This window comes from Dipodomys merriami, unplaced genomic scaffold (genome assembly GCF_024711535.1).
Source record: "Dipodomys merriami isolate MVZ:Mamm:240054 unplaced genomic scaffold, mDipMer1.0.p SCAF_81, whole genome shotgun sequence".
NCBI lineage: Eukaryota > Metazoa > Chordata > Mammalia > Rodentia > Heteromyidae > Dipodomys > Dipodomys merriami.
The window spans coordinates 1,697,126-1,714,568 of record NW_027206413.1 but is presented as its reverse complement, the minus strand read 5'-3'; the positions used below and the strand labels follow the sequence as shown (position 1 = coordinate 1,714,568).

General features: G+C 53.7%; 1 protein-coding gene across 10 annotated transcripts in view; it reads right to left on the bottom strand.

The window, feature by feature from the left end:
• LOC138819704 (protein-associating with the carboxyl-terminal domain of ezrin-like) overlaps nt 1-17,095 on the bottom strand; it is a 28,183-nt gene extending 11,088 nt beyond the window's left edge. For 2 of the 10 annotated variants that reach the window (XM_070011217.1, XM_070011224.1), the window contains exons 1-8: nt 16,920-16,992; nt 16,660-16,753; nt 13,815-13,873; nt 10,760-10,962; nt 7,815-8,000; nt 5,600-5,713; nt 3,473-3,529; nt 1,517-1,619 (exon numbers count right to left, since the gene is read on the bottom strand). In XM_070011217.1, the coding sequence (XP_069867318.1) occupies nt 1,517-1,619; nt 3,473-3,529; nt 5,600-5,713; nt 7,815-8,000; nt 10,760-10,924 (625 nt within the window). In that variant the 5' untranslated portion in view covers nt 10,925-10,962; nt 13,815-13,873; nt 16,660-16,753; nt 16,920-16,992. Of the gene's footprint in view, nt 1-1,516; nt 1,620-3,472; nt 3,530-5,599; nt 5,714-6,110; nt 6,181-7,814; nt 8,001-10,759; nt 10,963-13,804; nt 13,874-14,710; nt 14,903-16,659; nt 16,819-16,919 lie in introns of those variants that run through there. The other 8 variants (XM_070011219.1, XM_070011220.1, XM_070011218.1 and 5 more) reach the window with 8 other exon arrangements.
• Between the last annotated feature and the right edge of the window lie 348 nt (nt 17,096-17,443).

Here is a 17,443-nt window from a genome sequence, read left to right as displayed (position 1 = left end):
CCCCCCCCCGCGGCCTGGTGCCCCCCCCCGCGGCCCCCCCCGGCCTGGCGCCCCCCCCCCCGCGGCCTGGTGCCCCCCCCCCGCGGCCCCCCCCGGCCTGGTGCCCCCCCCCCGCGGCCCCCCCCGGCCTGGCGCCCCCCCCCGGCCTGGCGCCCCCCCCCGCGGCCCCCCCCGGCCTGGTGCCCCCCCCCGCGGCCCCCCCCGGCCTGGCCCCCCCCGGCCTGGTGCCCCCCCCCGCGGCCCCCCCCGGCCTGGCGCCCCCCCCCCCGCGGCCCCCCCGGCCTGGCGCCCCCCCCCCGCGGCCCCCCCGGCCTGGCGCCCCCCCCGTCGGCCTGGTGCCCCCCCCCGTCGGCCTGGCAGCCCCCCCCGGCCTGGTGCCCCCCCCGTCGGCCTGGCGCCCCCCCCCCGCGGCCCCCCCCGGCCTGGTGCCCCCCCGTCGGCCTGGCAGCCCCCCCCGCGGCCCCCCCCCGGCCTGGTGCCCCCCCCGTCGGCCTGGCAGCCCCCCCGTCGGCCTGGCAGCCCCCCCCCCCCGTCGGCCTGGCGGCCCCCCCCCAGCCTGGCAGCCCCCCCCCCCCGTCGGCCTGGCAGCCCCCCCCCCCCGTCGGCCTGGCGGCCCCCCCCCCAGCCTGGCAGCCCCCCCCCCCCAGCCTGGCAGCCCCCCCCCCCGTCGGCCTGGCAGCCCCCCCCCCGTCGGCCTGGCGGCCCCCCCCCGTCGGCCTGGCGGCCCCCCCCCGTCGGCCTGGCAGCCCCCCCCCGGCCTGGCGCCCCCCCCCCCTCGGCCTGGCCGCCCCTGACCACTGCACCCCTCAGACCCTGGGACGATGCGACGGAGGGGGGCAGGTGTGAGGGCCTTTCTCAACCAGACCACGGACACATTCCCTTCTTGTGTTTTCCCTTCTTAAAGGTCGGCACCTAACTGGCACCACACAGTGCAAGGGACAACAGGTGACAAACAGGAGACCTTCAGGCCGCGGGGCTCGTCCTCACACGCTGACCCCGGGACAGGCTAGAGGTGACAGCCACGGTGCGAGCAGCGTCACAACACTGCCTGCGGCCAGCAGGAGGAACCAGAGCCGCTGCCAAGCCCGGCAACGTCCGCCGCCCACTGCAGGGGACAAATGCAGGCCTGGAACAGTCCCGGAGAGACCCGGCCTCCCGCAGGTCAGACAGAACCAGAGGAAGCAGAGAACACACAAACGAACGCTGTCAGTCAGACTGGGACGCCTCAATCATTAATGGCCTTTAAGTCGTCGGGTGTCTCAATAAGGAAGCTATTACAATGAAGATGGCAACTATGGCCCTCGCTGAGACTTGTTTTTTACTCTGAAGTCTTTGTACTGTTCAGATGAATGGGACCCAGACCTGCCCTCGCTGTTAATTACCATCCTCAACAAGACACCTGGCGAGCACCAAGTTCCTTACTACTCTTAGACGGCGTCCTTTGGATTCCAAGCAGAAGTGGTGTGGATCAGTTTCCCACTTAGTCTGTGGATGAAACAGTCTAACTCCAACTCACCCTGCTCCTTTAAGATGGCGAGCAACCTCTCCACCAGTGTTCCGAATGCATACGCATCCCGAGCATGTCCATAGGGCTCCGGAAGAGTTGTGAATTCTGGAGACTAAAAGCAGCGAGTATAATTATAACTACAACTCATAAGTCAGTTCTAATTTCCTCTGAAGCACTTTCTCCCATGTTCAAATTTGTTTTACTTAAGTATCTCACACACTAATTGATAGGCATTAAATACTATGAGGCACTGTACCCTACAAATAAAATTAATGACATGTCTGTCTCAAACAAAACATCTCCTAATAACTGGAATGATGGAAGATTTTTAAGGCTATATGCAGTGGCTCGCACCTGTAATCCTAGTTACTCAGGAGGCAGAGACCAAGAAGACTGCTAGGGCAAAAAGCTATAGAGAGCCCATCTCAATGAATCAGCCAGCTATGGTGAACCGTGCCTGTAATCCCAGCTGTGTGGGAAACAAGACAGGGAGTAAGATCACAGTCTGAAGTCATCTCTAGGCAAAACACAAGATCCTGCCTAAACAGTAACAGAGTAAAAGGGTGTGCCACGGCTCCCAGAGTACAGCAGCTGCTAGCAGCATGGTGCTCTGGATCAGACTCCTGTACTCAAAACAACAAGGTGCTTAAAAATATCCAAGGTGAAAAGAAAAAAAAACATCAGAAGGTCAGCATACAGTACTCATCTTTTGATTTCAAAGCATTTGAACAGCAACACAGAGTAAAAGCATATACATATAATTATTACACACACACACACACACACACACACACACACACACAAGCACACAATGAAAAACAAGTTTCATAAAACGTCAGGAAACAACAGCTGCTCAGCAGCCTGGGGCGTCCAGTGAGACGTGCCTTCCATTCCCCGTGCACTGGTCAGGACTCCCAAACTATCATGACTATTCAGCAACTTGAAAAACAGTGATTTGAACAAATGTGATGATTACATATTTTATGTCTATACTTAACGCAAAGCACATTAAATATGCCTTTGGGAATCAATGGTCAGAATGGTTACAAGAACAAACTTCAGGGCTGGGAAGGTGGCTCAGTGGTAGAGCGCTTGCCTTGCATGCATGAGGTCCTGGGTTCGATTCCTCAGCACCACATAAGCAAAAAGAAAAAAGCCAGAAGTGGCGCTGTGGCTCAAGTGGTAGAGCGCTAGCCTTGAGCTGAAGAGCTGAGGGACAGCGCCCAGGCCCAGAGTTCAGGCCCCACGAACGGACCCAAAAAAAAGAACAAACTTCAAGGGAGGCATCTGCTTTTGTTAAATAGAACGCTTTTTTTTGTTGGTCGTGTGACTTGAACTCAGGGCGTGGGTGCTGTCCCTGAGCTTTTTCCCTCAAAGCTAGCCTCTACCACTTTTGAGCCATAGCGCCACTTCCGGTTTTTCTTGATGGCAATTTGGAGAGAAGAGTCTGATGGACTTTCCTGCTTGGGCTGGCCTCAAACTGTGATCCTCAGATCTCAACCTCCTGAGTTGCTAGGATCACAGGCCTGGGCCACCAGTCCCCAAGCTTAGAATCCTTTACTAGCACTGTGATACTGATAATCACTCTTCTATAATCATGGAGCCCTAGTGAATGCCCAGCTAAGCGGATGAATGACTGCGGCAACACAAAGCAAAGGCGTGGGTCGCTGCCCACCCAACAGTTACATCTTCCAGCAAAGCACCAGGCCTTCAGAATGCATGAGACACCCTTTGCACGAGGCTGTTTCTATGGCAGACACGGGTCACAGGGGTCTAGTTTTTAAGACTTGTACACCGTCTCCCTGGAGGTGGTGGCACGATTAACTTCAGAAGCTTTTCAAAGCCAGAGGTATTATGAGGCACAAGGTACAATTTAGAGAAGAAAGGACAGGCAGAGGGAAGTTCTTCAAGTTCTACACTCCGTCGCACAAGGGCTCTTGTCCATACCCGAGGGTGAGATCTTACCAGCTCTTCAGGAGGGATAGAGGCTGCGTCTCTTACTGAATGAATGCTCCTCAGAAACTAGGCAGAAATAAATTAAGAGAAGTCATTCAGTCACATGCTTGGCGAACCACTCTCTTTCATCATGTTCCAAAAGCATAAGCAAGGCAAACAGCAGCCGTGGGACTTTTACATCAATACCACACCTTCAATATATACTCTTAAAGTCTTTTAATTATATGAAACTGCACAGGGTTTTCACGGAGGATACCCGTACTCCTAGCTACTCAGGAAGCTGAGACTGGCAGGATCGAACGAGTAAGTCTGTGTGAAAGTGTGTGTGAGACTCCATTAGCAAAAAAAAAAAAAGAAAATTAAAAAAAGCTGGAAAAAGCTGGGAATGGCACACCTGTCATCCCAGCTACTGTGGAGAGAAAACAGGAGCACAGGGGCTTGGTGCGATGCTCAAGCCTGTAATTCTAGCTATGCAGGAGGCTGAAACTTAGAAAAATCAGTGAGACCCATCCATCCCCAACTCCCCAGGAAGAAGCTGGGATGGCCGGGTGCCAGCGGCTTGCTCCTGTAACCCTAGCTACTCAGAAGGCTGAGGAGCGTGGCTCGAAGCCAGCCAGGCAGGAAAGTACATGAGACGTAAGTACTAAAAAGCCAAAAGTGGAGCTATGGCTCAAGGGGTCGAGTGCTAGGTCAGGGACAGTGTGCAGACCGGAGTTCAAGCCCAAGACTGGGTAAAGAGAAAGCAAAGCTGGGGTGGAAGCGTGGCTCCAGTGTAGAGGACCAGGCACGAGCAGGAAGGTGAACACGCACAAGGCACGAGGTCAAGCCCAGGACTGAAAACTAAGACTTAGAGCATAATGACCCGGTGCAGCCCCGAGAAAAAGCAAGATCCTATCCCAAAAGAACCAGGACAAAAAAGGGCTCGCGTGGCTGCCGCGCGGAGTGAGTTCCTGAGCGGAGACCTCAGGATGGGGGAAGGGAAGTTCCAGAACTAGAGTTCCATCAGCCAGAGTGGCTATCACCGCCCATCATCCTAGCCACTCTGGAGGCTGAGGCAGGAAGAGCACTGCAAACTAAAACTCAAAACCAGCCTGCACACACAGCAACACCCATTTCAAAATTAAAAGCTTCTCAGCACTGAACAAATCATTGCTTTTCTCACTGCATCAAGTGATCTTGAGTCTTCTCCCAGGAGACATACAAGTTGAGGACTTGAGCAGTAAAGACAAAACCACCATCCACAGCGCAAGCGCACTGGCCCACTCACTCAAAGATTAGTTCTGAAGCACTTTCATGGCCACAATGCTGTTTCGACACAAAGAACATGGAATGAGTACAACAGATTCCTCGAATCCAACCCACGTGCTCACAACCCAGAAGGGCAACGAAGAACCTCAGCAAGTGCTCAGAAGCACAGGTGGAAGGAATGGCTAATCTTGGTGGGTCGGAACGTCACCGAGGGTCTAAGGACTAAGAAGGGAGCCGGGGGAAGGAAAGTGTTCCAGGAATGGAACAGCACCAAAGGAAGAAGAAAGCAACCAGCAGCAGATCTGGAAAGAGTGGAGCTCAGTGGAAAAGAATGGAACCAGGCATGGGGGAGAGGCGGTGACAGAAGGGTACACACTGTGGCAAGGAACTGAATCCTGTGGACGCCAGAAAGAACGCCATGGCATTAGACTAAGAAGACCGAAGGCGAGTTCAGAGAAAAAGGATCTGATATGGGGGCGGAAGTCAGAGGTGTCTTTGTGGAAATGGTAGCGTTTGAAATGAGTACAAGCCCGTGCAGATGTGCATGAGCCAGCCATTCACTGTTCCAGTTAGTTAGAAAAAATGCAAGAAACTAACCCACCCTCCAGAAGCTCAGCCCCTGGGGCAGAAGACACACACGTTAAACGGTGTGACCAGGGAAGCGCCAGCAGCACAGGCAGGGCAACTCCTTAAAAGGTCTGGGCAAACCATTCTGCTTCTCGTCTACAAGCTGAGGAGAAGGGAATCCACACATAACCCCTGTGCTCATCTGAGTAGGGAAATCCTGTAAGTTCCAAGATCCCATCGGTACTGAAGAAGGTGGCTGGGCATGAACCACACCGAGAGGCCATCCCAGCCTGGGCACGCACAGGAGGCCGGGCTGCTTACCTCGGGTGTGGCCTGAGAAACTTGACAAACCGTCTCCATTCCGCCCAGTTTCCAGTGGCCGTCCTCACTCACGAACACGGATGATAAGCAGACATTGTTGTGTGTCAGGTGGCCCTGGGGAAAAAACAAAGCCGGTGACTGCTGCTCCAGTGTCTAAAGCTTTCAAAAGCCAAATACAATCACCAAAGAAGATGATGACAAACCTTCCCACATGCAGCATAAAAAATGGAACTGTGCTCTAAGGAATGACAAGCTGAAGGAGGTTAGAAAGGAAAATACAACAGAAAGGCTTCTAGTCTCTCCGCTGCCTATTAAGACAGGTTATAAAGATATGAAAGCCTCTGCAGATAGAATGACTCTCCATTGCTGCAGGACTCCGATGCACCTGTCCTCACCACGAACTTACAAGCCTTTCGAGCCTACACCACGTGCTCCCACTGTCTCCAAGGACAAAATGTACCTTTGCTCCCAGAGGTTATTATGTTAATTTCTCCTCTAAATTCTTTCTCACCTACATTCTATCACGAACCCAGATCCACTTCACCTGAAATCTTGTCAGTAGGCCTTAAAAAAAATTCAGCCTAAAGAAGAGGAAAACGGAATGATAAGGACCACCAGAAACGCCTTGCAGACCATAGAAGAGCCGATTTTTAAATTATAAAAAATAGTACAGTCAAGTAAGAGAGGAGGAGAAAACGAGAGCGGAGTTCGGGAACTGAGGCTTCTTCCAGACCAGAAATCATTTGGTCAAAGAAAGAACACGTAAGCCATTCTACCCCTGTGAGTGAATGTGTATTTTTGTTGTTGCCAGTCTTGGGGCTTGAATCTGGGCCTGGGCGCTGTCCCTGAGCTACTTTTGCTGAAGCCTAGTGCAGTATCACTTCAGTCCCAGGGCCAAGTTCAGCTTTTTCTGAGTAGTTTATTAGAGATAAGAGTCTCATGGTTTTCTTGTCCAAGCTGGCTTTGAACCATGATCTTCCGATCTCAGCCTCCTGAGTAGCTAGGATTACAGGCATGAGCCACCAGTGCCCAGCTCTGTGTATGTTATTTTTATATAGGACAGTGATATATTAAAGGGAGGCTTAGAAACGTCATCATGTTTTTATTTGTGGAAAAAGAAAAGCATTTAAATATTTTCTTCATGCACAAAGAACATTTCTGAAATCATGATCACACCGTTGCCTCCAGAGAATTAGATTCAAGACTAGGAGAGATTTTCTTATCCCTATATACAAACAGCATAAATGTTTTACGTGCATGTACACCTCTCTCCAGAGAAGCATTGGTAACTCTTGTTATTAAGTGATCCTATGAAAATGCTTTCAAGGGATATACCTTCCACATGATAGTTGAGGATTCTGTTGCTCATTAACAGAAAAAAACCTTAAAAACATTTATCAAGATGAGTCAAATACAAGTACTTCTAATCTGTGACTAGTGCCAAAGGCCTTAATGTTTCAGAATGCAAATACCATTAAAAAATTGGGGTGAAGTCAATCAATAAGTATTGTGTTTACAAGCTCAATGGTAACACCCTTGTACAACTACTTAAAAGATAATTTTTAAAAAACTATGTGTCTAATTCAGAGCCAAGTAAACATAGGAACTACCACGCTATAACAGCGGCCATGGCCAGAGAGTGACCCGTGTGGGCTGCAGTGTTAAGAGCTCTCTCTGTGGCCCGGAAGGGAAACGCGTAAAGGACTTCCTCCTAACCAACAGTCATTTCTTTATTCAAAACCTTAAAAGGGGGCAACATTTTTGCTAATGCAAGTGTTCGTTTATAGCAACATTTAATATTAAACCTTTGTCTTAACATAGACCATTCATTTTTAGATAAAGACTTACCCCCAAACTTACATTTAGAGGTAAATACAAATACTCAAATAGAGTTACCTAAATGCCCTGAGACAGAGAATTAGTTGTGATTTCCAAAAACTGTCCGGAGCATCAGCTGTACCTTTCAATTACTTTTTCTTATTTTTTTCTTATAAATAACACATTCTTGTGTGCATTCTTGTATGCATTCGTGTGCATGCACACACACACACACACACACACACACACACACACACACACACACACACACACACACACACACACACACACACACACACACACACACACACACACACACACACACACACACACACACACAATCTCCCCAATCTGCTTTAACTTCTGAGGTGGACCATGGAACAAACAGGTTACTTACTCTGTCGTGAAGGAAGGTAAGAGCCAACAGTATGTCATAGACCCCAGCACAGACCTCTGCAGAAGACAATGTTCCCAAGGCTGCTTCCAGAGGCTGCACTCGCTCAGTGACAAGATGAATCCCATCTGCTTCCACGGTACAAGACAAAAATCTTAGCAAGCAAGGGTGACGAAGTGTCTTTAAGTGCTTAAAAATACAAACAGGAGAATTGGTGAACTTCCATGATGAAACATAATTTCCAATGTATTGTAGTAAAAGTCCAAAAGTATTGATCTGTATTTAAGTTCAAATTACAAAGACACTTGTTCTGACTTCATTCACTTCATATTTAAGTAACTGTACAGAGGTTTCCTGTTCCTGTTTGTCTAGGTTACCAACCAGATTACTTGTATCACATCGACCACCTACATACAGGGCACTAGGCATTGCTGATATCAACACATTCCGGAACTATTTTTATAAGCTTGTAATTATCATGAAGCCTTAACTAAGCATTTAAAGTATACAAAACGATAGTAATCAAATTCTAACTTAGAATTTATCATTCCTTACAGACTACTGATTAAAAATGAGTCATAGTCATTAGTGAGCAAATTATACTATCCGAGCTGATGGATTGAAGATACAATGAGCTCTAATCAAACATACTGTTTTTGGGACTCTGCTATTTCATCTTCTTTAAGACGCCTACAGTGCACTACTACCATTTTTGCTTTTTAGTAGTGCTGGAATTCAAGTTCAGGGTCTTGTACTTGTACAACACCCACCAGGCCCGACTTCGTTTGAGATGGGATCTCAGGAACTTTTTGCCCAAGACTGACCTTGAACCGTGATCTATCTATCTCCACCTGTCAAGGAGCTGGGGTCATTACACATGGGAGCCACCTGCCAGCCTGCTACTCAGGAAGTACAGGCAGGAGATCCCAGTCTGAGGCGGATGTGGGCAAAAGTGGGGGGCTTTATCTGAAAAGTAAAGGGAAGAGGGTTCAGGCATGGCTCAGGGGGTCGAGGCCAGCCAGATGTACAAAGCCTAGGAAGAGTGTGGGCCCTAGGTTCAAGCCCCATCCCAGGACAAAATAAAAGTAGGCTAGGGAAGCCAAACTAGAGCGAGTGGGGTAAGCTAGTTACACTGCTTTCCTGGCTCCGCTACCTAGGACCTCACATCCTGGAACTTGCCATACGGATGCCACTGGTTAGAGTATGAGAGATATTCTGAGAAGATATCTATCACCTGTTGCTTTTCCCAGCTTCCCCAATTCATGCTAGGTTCACAGCAACAAGCGTTAATGACTGTGGCCATGGATATGGAGGGGAAACCTTCGCGCTCCAGCTTCAGACCTCCAAAACGCAGACACCCTCATACGTCAAAAGTAGGTGTTTGGGATTTTCCTTTTAAAATTTTATGATATGATCTGAGTTATTTGTCTTTGCGGTATATATGCCATAAAAAGTAATACCAGGCACTGGTAGCTTACACCTGTAATCCTAGCTACTGAGGAGGCTGAGATCTGAGGACTGTGGTTCAAAACCAGCCCAAGCAGGAAAGTCTGTGAGACTCACCTCCATTAACCACCAAAATACCAGTAGCAGAGCTGTGACTCAAGTGGTAGTCTTGAACACTAGTCTTGAACAATAAAGCTCAGGGACATAGCCCAGGCCCAGAGTTCACAAGCCAGGACACACACACACACACACACACACACACACACACACACACACACACACACACACACACACACACACACACACACACACACACACACACACACACACACACACACGCCCGCCCAGAGTTCACAAGCCAGGACACACACACACACATACACACACACATACACACACACACACACACACACACACACACACACACACACACACACACACACACACGGATTATATTTTCCTTTTTAGAAACATTTTTATGATGTGAGTAGCTGAATATCCACTACGCTTGCTATTCAATGAAGAACTTGTCTTTCAGACACGTGGAGTTAGAATCATTTCTTGCCTTGCTCTCTCCGGCAGTCCAGGGCCTTGTACATGTTCTGAGCTATCTGCATAGCACTAGAGTGACAGTGTGTCAGCACACTAACGTGCTGGTACTGTTAGCCAGGAGCAGTAGTGACCAAGTGCTAGCTACAAGCTATTTCCTGAGGGGACCCAATGCCTCTGCAAGGTCTCCACCTGTGCAGGGTCTGTGAGCGACAGCCATGGTCCAGGTCCAACTCTCTTTCTGGAGCATCAAGCTTAACGCATGGGCTCAGCATTCTATCTAGGGCATGACCATGTCTCAGGAAAAGAAAAACTAGAGAGACACGCCTACGTCCTGTCTCCTACTTGAACCTCGTGTAGCGACTCCTCTTGGGGAAATGAGTGGTCAGCTGTGGTTAGGACTTCTCCCTAAGGCCAGTTCTCACTGAACTGAGGCGCCTGTGTAGTCAAAGTGCATGAGTCCTTACCTTACCTAGCCTCTGCACACAAACAAAAACTCCTACTCAAGGCTCATGCATACGCATCGCTTCCATACATACACTTAAAACCAGGACATGGCAGTCCTGTATATGCACAGATCTCTGCCAAAAATCTTCCAAGTGAGCCCTCATTTCCCTAAGATTAGCCCACTATCATTACCAGAACTTCTCCACACTCCAAACCCCAGAAAACAGAAATTCTTAACCACGTGTTTGCCTTGAGACATCTAGTTCAAGCCTGCCTTTTCTGTCAACAGTGCATTCTTTTTCTTCCTATTAAACTCCTCACTTTGCCATTTAAAAAAAAGAAAAAAAATAGCAACACTCCTAGAACAAGGACAGACAACAGTGCTTTTATAAGAGATAAATAGTAAAACAGTATTTTTCACAGCCGTATCCTCTGCCCTTTACTGGCTTCACTGACAGAGGACAAGACAGTAGCAAGCACTGCTCGGCTGTTGCTTATTTCGGTACCTTGGCAGCTTTGTTGACCTTGTCTTCATTCTCTCTCTTGTACACAAAGACCGAAGCGACTCTGCCATCCTGCAGCACCGCGGGGTACACGGCCAGTCCAGAGGGCAGCGTGCAGGGCGGTTCTTGGAGAGTAGAGCTCTTCAGCGCGCTGTTCTCCGATCCCATCCCCGAACCAGTGAGACCCTCCTCAGAGCCAACTAGAGCTAAGAGAAAATGGAAAGCAGACTCAGAAATGAACTCTATCTGTAACATGAGCAGCAGGAAATAGCCAAGATAACCAGCCACAGCCACATGCAAACCTACTCAGTTCTTCAACCTCATAATGAGGGCATGTGACAGGAAAGATGGTATGTACTCAGCAAGCTGTCAGCAATGCTTATGAACAGCTTTAGAAAGAGAACGCTGGTTGCAAAATAGTCACCTGCAGCTGGCTGTCCTCCTCCAAATCCAACCACACACACCCTTCCACCTTCTCTAAAAAAGACACAAACTACAGAAAAAGGTAACTCTTACTTGCTAACCTACTTAATCATCTTGCTTTACAAAGGACTAAGAAAAACCCACCTGTATACCTAAAATAAAATTATACAGAAAGGGGCTGGGAAGGTGGCTCAGTGGTAGAGCGCTTGCCTTGTATGCATGAGGCCCTGGGTTCGATTTCCCCAGCACTACAGAAGCAGAAAAAGCCTGAAGTGGCGCTGTGGCTCCAGTGGTAGAGCGCTAGCCTTGAGCTGAAGAGCTGAGGGACAGCGCCCAGGCCCAGAGTTCAGGCCCCACAACCAGACCCCCCCCCCAAAAAAAAATTATACAGAAAAACAATACAAATTGGATAACATAACAATGACGAAAGATATATTAATAAATGGAAAGATTATGTAAACCAAGTAAAAGACTAAAATTATAGTAAGATGATGGGAAAACTGCAGAGCGGTAGCTTAGCTGTAGAACACTTGTCTATGCTTGGGGCCCGAAGCCTGTAAAAACCACAAAAACCCAACACAGAGCAACCAACCCATTAAATAAAAAAGAAACAGTGCGATCTCACTACTTTTCAAAGGCATGCTAAAAAGGGGGGGATGCAACACTGTGTAATTTTCAACGCTAGCACTGTACATGTGCACACATGCACATGCATATGAAGATGTAACCACCGTCTCACAGAAAGCCCCTCAGTGGAGGCGTGGAGAGGGCAGTTAGAAAAACGACATATATGGAGGAAGGAGTATGGGCTATTTTATGTGTGCGTGCGCACACTCACACTTGCTTATACTTCCCAGGTCTTCTACCAGGTGAATGTCCTGTACTTTACAACAGGCATACAAATTCACAGGGTGAATCTGGTCATACAGGGGAGCAGGAGGAGCCCGCGGTGCAGCACCAAGCGGGGGGGGGGGGGGGGGGGGGGAGGGGGGAGGGGGGCAGAGTGTGCAGTTCCATCCATCACTGTCAGCAGGAACTCAGAGCTTGACTACTTATGTGGGATATATGACTTAATGCTGACTCTATTAAAAAACAAACAAACATACAGACCAAACAAGGTATTTCTGGAAAATCTTTGACGATCAGTTTTCAGTTCTGGCTTTACCATAGCACAAAATCTTTTAAAGTGTTAAAGCTCTTAAGCTAGTGGCTCACACCTGTAATCCTAGCTGCGCATGAGCTGAGTGAGATCTGAGGCTTGTGGTTTGAAGTGAGGCTCTTCTCTCTAATTGGCCATCAAAACGCTGGAGGTGGAGCTGTGGCTTAGTAGCAGAGTGCTAACTGAGCACAAAAGTTCAGGGACAGTGCTCAGGCCCTAAGTTCAAGTTGGACAGGCACAAAAAAAGAAAAAAGGAAGAGTTCTCACTGGCAGTATAGCAAGTGCTAGCTATGAATACCACAGGCAACAATTCTCTGAAGGTATAGAAAAGTTCTTAAAAATCCATGTTCTTAGTCAAATATAAGCCAAACAGTCACTACACATGATCTGTCTCTTACCTACAGAAAACAGTGTTCAAAACACAGACCTACATCAGACTTTAGCAAGCACAGATGCAAACACATCAGCACGCAGGGTACAAGATGGACAGGTTTAAGGCTGTCTTAAACTAGAAGTTTTCAAAATTCAGACTATTTCTGAAGAACAAATTCTGCTTTGTAACAAAGCCAGCATTCCTACCTATTTATGTTTCTTAGGAATGAGAGAAATAAACAGAACAAGAAAAAACAAAAACAGTACTAAAGCAGCCAAATACCTCAACTACAGGAGACATTTGTGTTCTTGAGACCATACATAAAGACAGTGAGAAAAAGCAACTGTTAATTCCCCTCAGCTGGAGGTACGTGCAGCCTGCGCTGCAGGTCAGCCCAAGTTCCTTCTGAGAGAGGAGCTGGTCCCTGCGCAGCACTGGAACCTCACTGTCCAGGATGTCCCCTTCTTGGGCCAGGTGTGATGACCCAAGAGGGCAGTCAACTTCCAGGTCAGCCATCATGGCCTGACCGGATGGTGAACTGGCCAGATCGGTGTGGCCCCTAGGAATCTGACAGCTCAAAGTAGGACCATGGGGTGGAGCTGGGGCAGACACTCGGCAGACACAGAGGAGGTCGGCTGGGCACACCACTGCCCTCATCCCCAGGCTGAGGAGGCCCCAGCTTCCACCCGGCTGCCTCCCCCAAACACTGTTACAATCCGCTCCTTCCTGGAGGTGCTTCACTGGGTCCATGATCTCTGAAACCAGCTGCCATCTCCTCCCCGAAAAACCAGTCGGACAAGAGGCGTGAGTTGCGGACGTGTCATTCAAGTGTTTATCTGGGACTAGCTAATTGCCTTTTGCTTAGCCACAAAATCCAGCTTTTCAAAAGTCAATACGCAATAAAAAATAAAAACCTGAGAATAAGGAACTACAAGTAAATGATAAATATCCTCTAGGCAAAAAAAGAAAAAAAATCATACTGTTAATTTAGTTTTACTATTTCTACCAAATCCAAATTAGAGACCCGTCACCAGGATTCAGAGAGCATTCCAGAGAAATGAACCGCGGTGAGCAGAAGCAACCATCAGCTCACACGTTATTACCAGACGACAAGACACTTCCTCACGGAAACCTCTTCTGACTTCGGGTATTATGATGACAACTGCAAATTAAGGAAAGTTCTTTGTGGAAGTGTGAGGAAGGAATTATATTTAAAACATTTAAATAGTTAAAAATTAAAGAGGAGTGAAGTAACTTGAGAGAATTCAAGGTGGAGAAGCCATCTGGTTTTGAAGCGCTGCTAATGCGGACTTGTACTGACACCATCGGTGTGGGGCGCAGAGCAGCAGCTACGTTATCACGCCAGTGCAAACTTTCGGGGTGAAATAAAAGGCTGTGCCGCTGCGCGCGGTTGGAGAAAGTTTAGAGCAGTATTTTTAATTCTTCACCAACAACGGTATCTAAAACTGGACAAATACTTCCCTTTCGCTGTGTGGATGGAACCCAGGGCCTCGCAGACTAAGCAAGCACTTTCTTGTGGAATTATACCTCAGCCCTTGAGAGGCACAAACGGTATTGATACAAATAGTGCTTTAAAATAATTCCAAGGGGCTGGGAAGGTGGCTCAGTGGTAGAGCGCTTGCCTTGCATGCATGAGGCCCTGGGTTCGATTCCTCAGCACCACAGAAGCAAAAAGAAAAAAGCCGGAAGTGGCGCTGTGGCTCAAGTGGTAGAGCGCTAGCCTTGAGCTGAAGAGCTGAGGGACAGCGCCCAGGCCCAGAGTTCAGGCCCCACCACCGACAAAAAAAAATTAAAATATGCCTTTGTGCCACTGAAGGTAATAAAAATAGGATCTGAACTGTAAGAGCACCGGGACTTCCACACGTGCTTCCTTTTCAGAGCACACCCCGCACGCGCCCCAAAACTGCTGGCTCAAGAAAGTACGGGGGGGGTGTGCAGAGCGCAAAGCAGAGCAGCAGGAGTGCGCGCGTGGCTCTACCTGTCACTGCCCAGGGCACAGGGGCCTGGAGAGGCCGCGGGGCGGGGCGGGGGCCGGGCGGGAGGCCAGGCCGGTCAGCGGGGCGGTCAGCGGCAAACGCCTCCTCTCCACAGCGCTCCAAGCAGCGGGTCCTCCGGGACCAGGCGGCCGCGGGGCGGCGCGCGGGCCGCGGGGCGCAGGGCGCTTTCTCCGCTAAAAATAAAGCTCCGCGCGTGGGACAGGGGGCAACCCCTGCCCGGCCCCGCACCCCTGCCCGGCCCCGCACCCCTGCCCGGCCCCCGCACCCCTGCCCGGCCCCGCACCCCTGCCCCGGGCCCTGCACCCCTACCCCGGGGCCTGCACGCACCCCTGCCCTGGCCCCGCACCCCTACCCCCTCATCCCTGCCCGGGCCCTCACCCCTGCCCCGGGTCCTGCACCCCTGCCCCAGACCCCGCACACCTGCCCCAGGCCCTGCACCCTTGCCCCGGCACCACACCCCTGCCCAGGCCCGCACCCCTGCCCAGGTCCGCACCCCTGCCCTGGCCTCTCACCCCTGCCCCGGGCCCGCACCCCTGCCCAGGTCCGCACCCCTGCCCAGGTCCGCAACCCTGCCCTGGCCCCTCACCCCTGCCCCTCACCCCTGCCCCGGGCCCGCACCCCTGCCCAGGTCCGCACCCCTGCCCCGCACCCCTGCCCCGGGCCCTGCACTCCTGCCCAGGCCCGCACCCCTGCCCCGCACCCCTGCCCGGGCCCGCACCCCTGCCCCGCACCCCTGCCCGGGCCCGCACCCCTGCCCCGCACCCCTGCCCGGGCCCGCACCCCTGCCCCGCACCCCTGCCCGGGCCCGCACCCCTGCCCCGCACCCCTGCCCGGGCCCGCACCCCTGCCCCGCACCCCTGCCCAGGCCCGCACCCCTGCCCAGGCCCGCACCCCTGCCCTGGCCTCTCACCCCTGCCCCGGGCCCGCACCCCTGCCCAGGTCCGCACCCCTGCCCTGGCCCCTCACCCCTGCCCCTCACCCCTGCCCCGGGCCCTGCACCCCTGCCCCGGGCCCGCACCCCTGCCCCGCACCCCTGCCCAGGTCCGCACCCCTGCCCCGCACCCCTGCCCCGGGCCCTGCACTCCTGCCCAGGCCCGCACCCCTGCCCAGGCCCGCACCCCTGCCCCGCACCCCTGCCCGGGCCCCGCACTCTTGCCCCTCACCCCTGCCCGGACCCGCACCCCTGCCCAGGTCCGCACCCCTGCCCTGGCCCCTCACCCCTGCCCCGGGCCCTGCACTCCTGCCCAGGCCCGCACCCCTGCCCCGCACCCCTGCCCCGGGCCCTGCACTCCTGCCCAGGCCCGCACCCCTGCCCAGGCCCGCACCCCTGCCCCGCACCCCTGCCCCGGGCCCTGCACCCCTGCCCCGGGCCCGCACCCCTGCCCAGGTCCGCACCCCTGCCCAGGTCCGCACCCCTGCCCCGCACCCCTGCCCGGGCCCGCACCCCTGCCCCGCACCCCTGCCCGGGCCCGCACCCCTGCCCCGCACCCCTGCCCGGGCCCCGCACTCTTGCCCCTCACCCCTGCCCGGGCCCGCACCCCTGCCCAGGTCCGCACCCCTGCCCGGGCCCCTCACCCCTGCCCCGGGCCCGCACCCCTGCCCAGGTCCGCACCCCTGCCCCGCACCCCTGCCCCGGGCCCTGCACTCCTGCCCAGGCCCGCACCCCTGCCCAGGCCCGCACCCCTGCCCCGCACTCCTGCCCAGGCCCGCACCCCTGCCCCGCACTCCTGCCCGGGCCCGCACCCCTGCCCCGCACTCCTGCCCAGGCCCGCACTCCTGCCCAGGCCCGCACCCCTGCCCAGGCCCGCACCCCTGCCCAGGTCCGCACCCCTGCCCAGGCCCGCACCCCTGCCCCGCACCCCTGCCCGGGCCCGCACCCCTGCCCCGCACCCCTGCCCGGGCCCGCACCCCGCCTGCCGCCGCTGCTCACCTCGCACACTTCTTCCCCGAGCTCGGCCTCCGGGCAGGGCACCGGAACCGCCGGCGGGCAGGGCCCCGCGCCGCACCGGAGGAAGTCCGCGGAGCTGCGGGTGGCAAGCGGGAGAGCCGCGCTCAACCGGCAGCCGGGCCGCGCCGGGCTCGTCCCCGCGCCGGAGTGGAGCGCGGCCCCGCGGGCGGACGCGCGCCGGCCCCGACCGCCCCCGGCCCGGCCGGCCCCCGACCCGGCGCGCGGCGCGGGCGCCCGGGTACCTGCGGCGGGCGAGGCCGAGGCCCGGCTCCGCTCCCCTCCGCCCCCGGCTCTCCAGCCACCTCGCCTCCCCGTGCGGCCGCGACCCCGCACCACAGCCTTCAGGTCGCTTCCCCGGAGAGCACCGAGCCTGGCCCGGAAGCTGGCCCGGACGCTGGCCCGGACGCTGGCCCTCGAGCCCCTCCGACGCCGCCGCGGAGGCGGACGAACCCGGAACCGCGCCGCAGCGGCCGCCCCGTGACGCTCGGACGGGCGCCATCGTAAGTGCGGGCGGAAGCGGCGCCTGGGGTTCCCTGCGGGGCTCCGCCGCCCGGTGGACCCGGCGGGGGTGACCTGTGTAGGCGCGCAGCGGCGACGTCAATTTTGGCCTTGATCTTTCCATTCTAGGCTTTAAACCTCCCAGTTTTTATCTCACTTCCGCCCCGATCCAAAATGGCCGCCTGTGGCCTCAAACACTACAGTAAAGGGGCGGGTCATACAAATGCAGCATGGCGATTGGCTAGGACTCTCAGGAGCGTGACGTTGC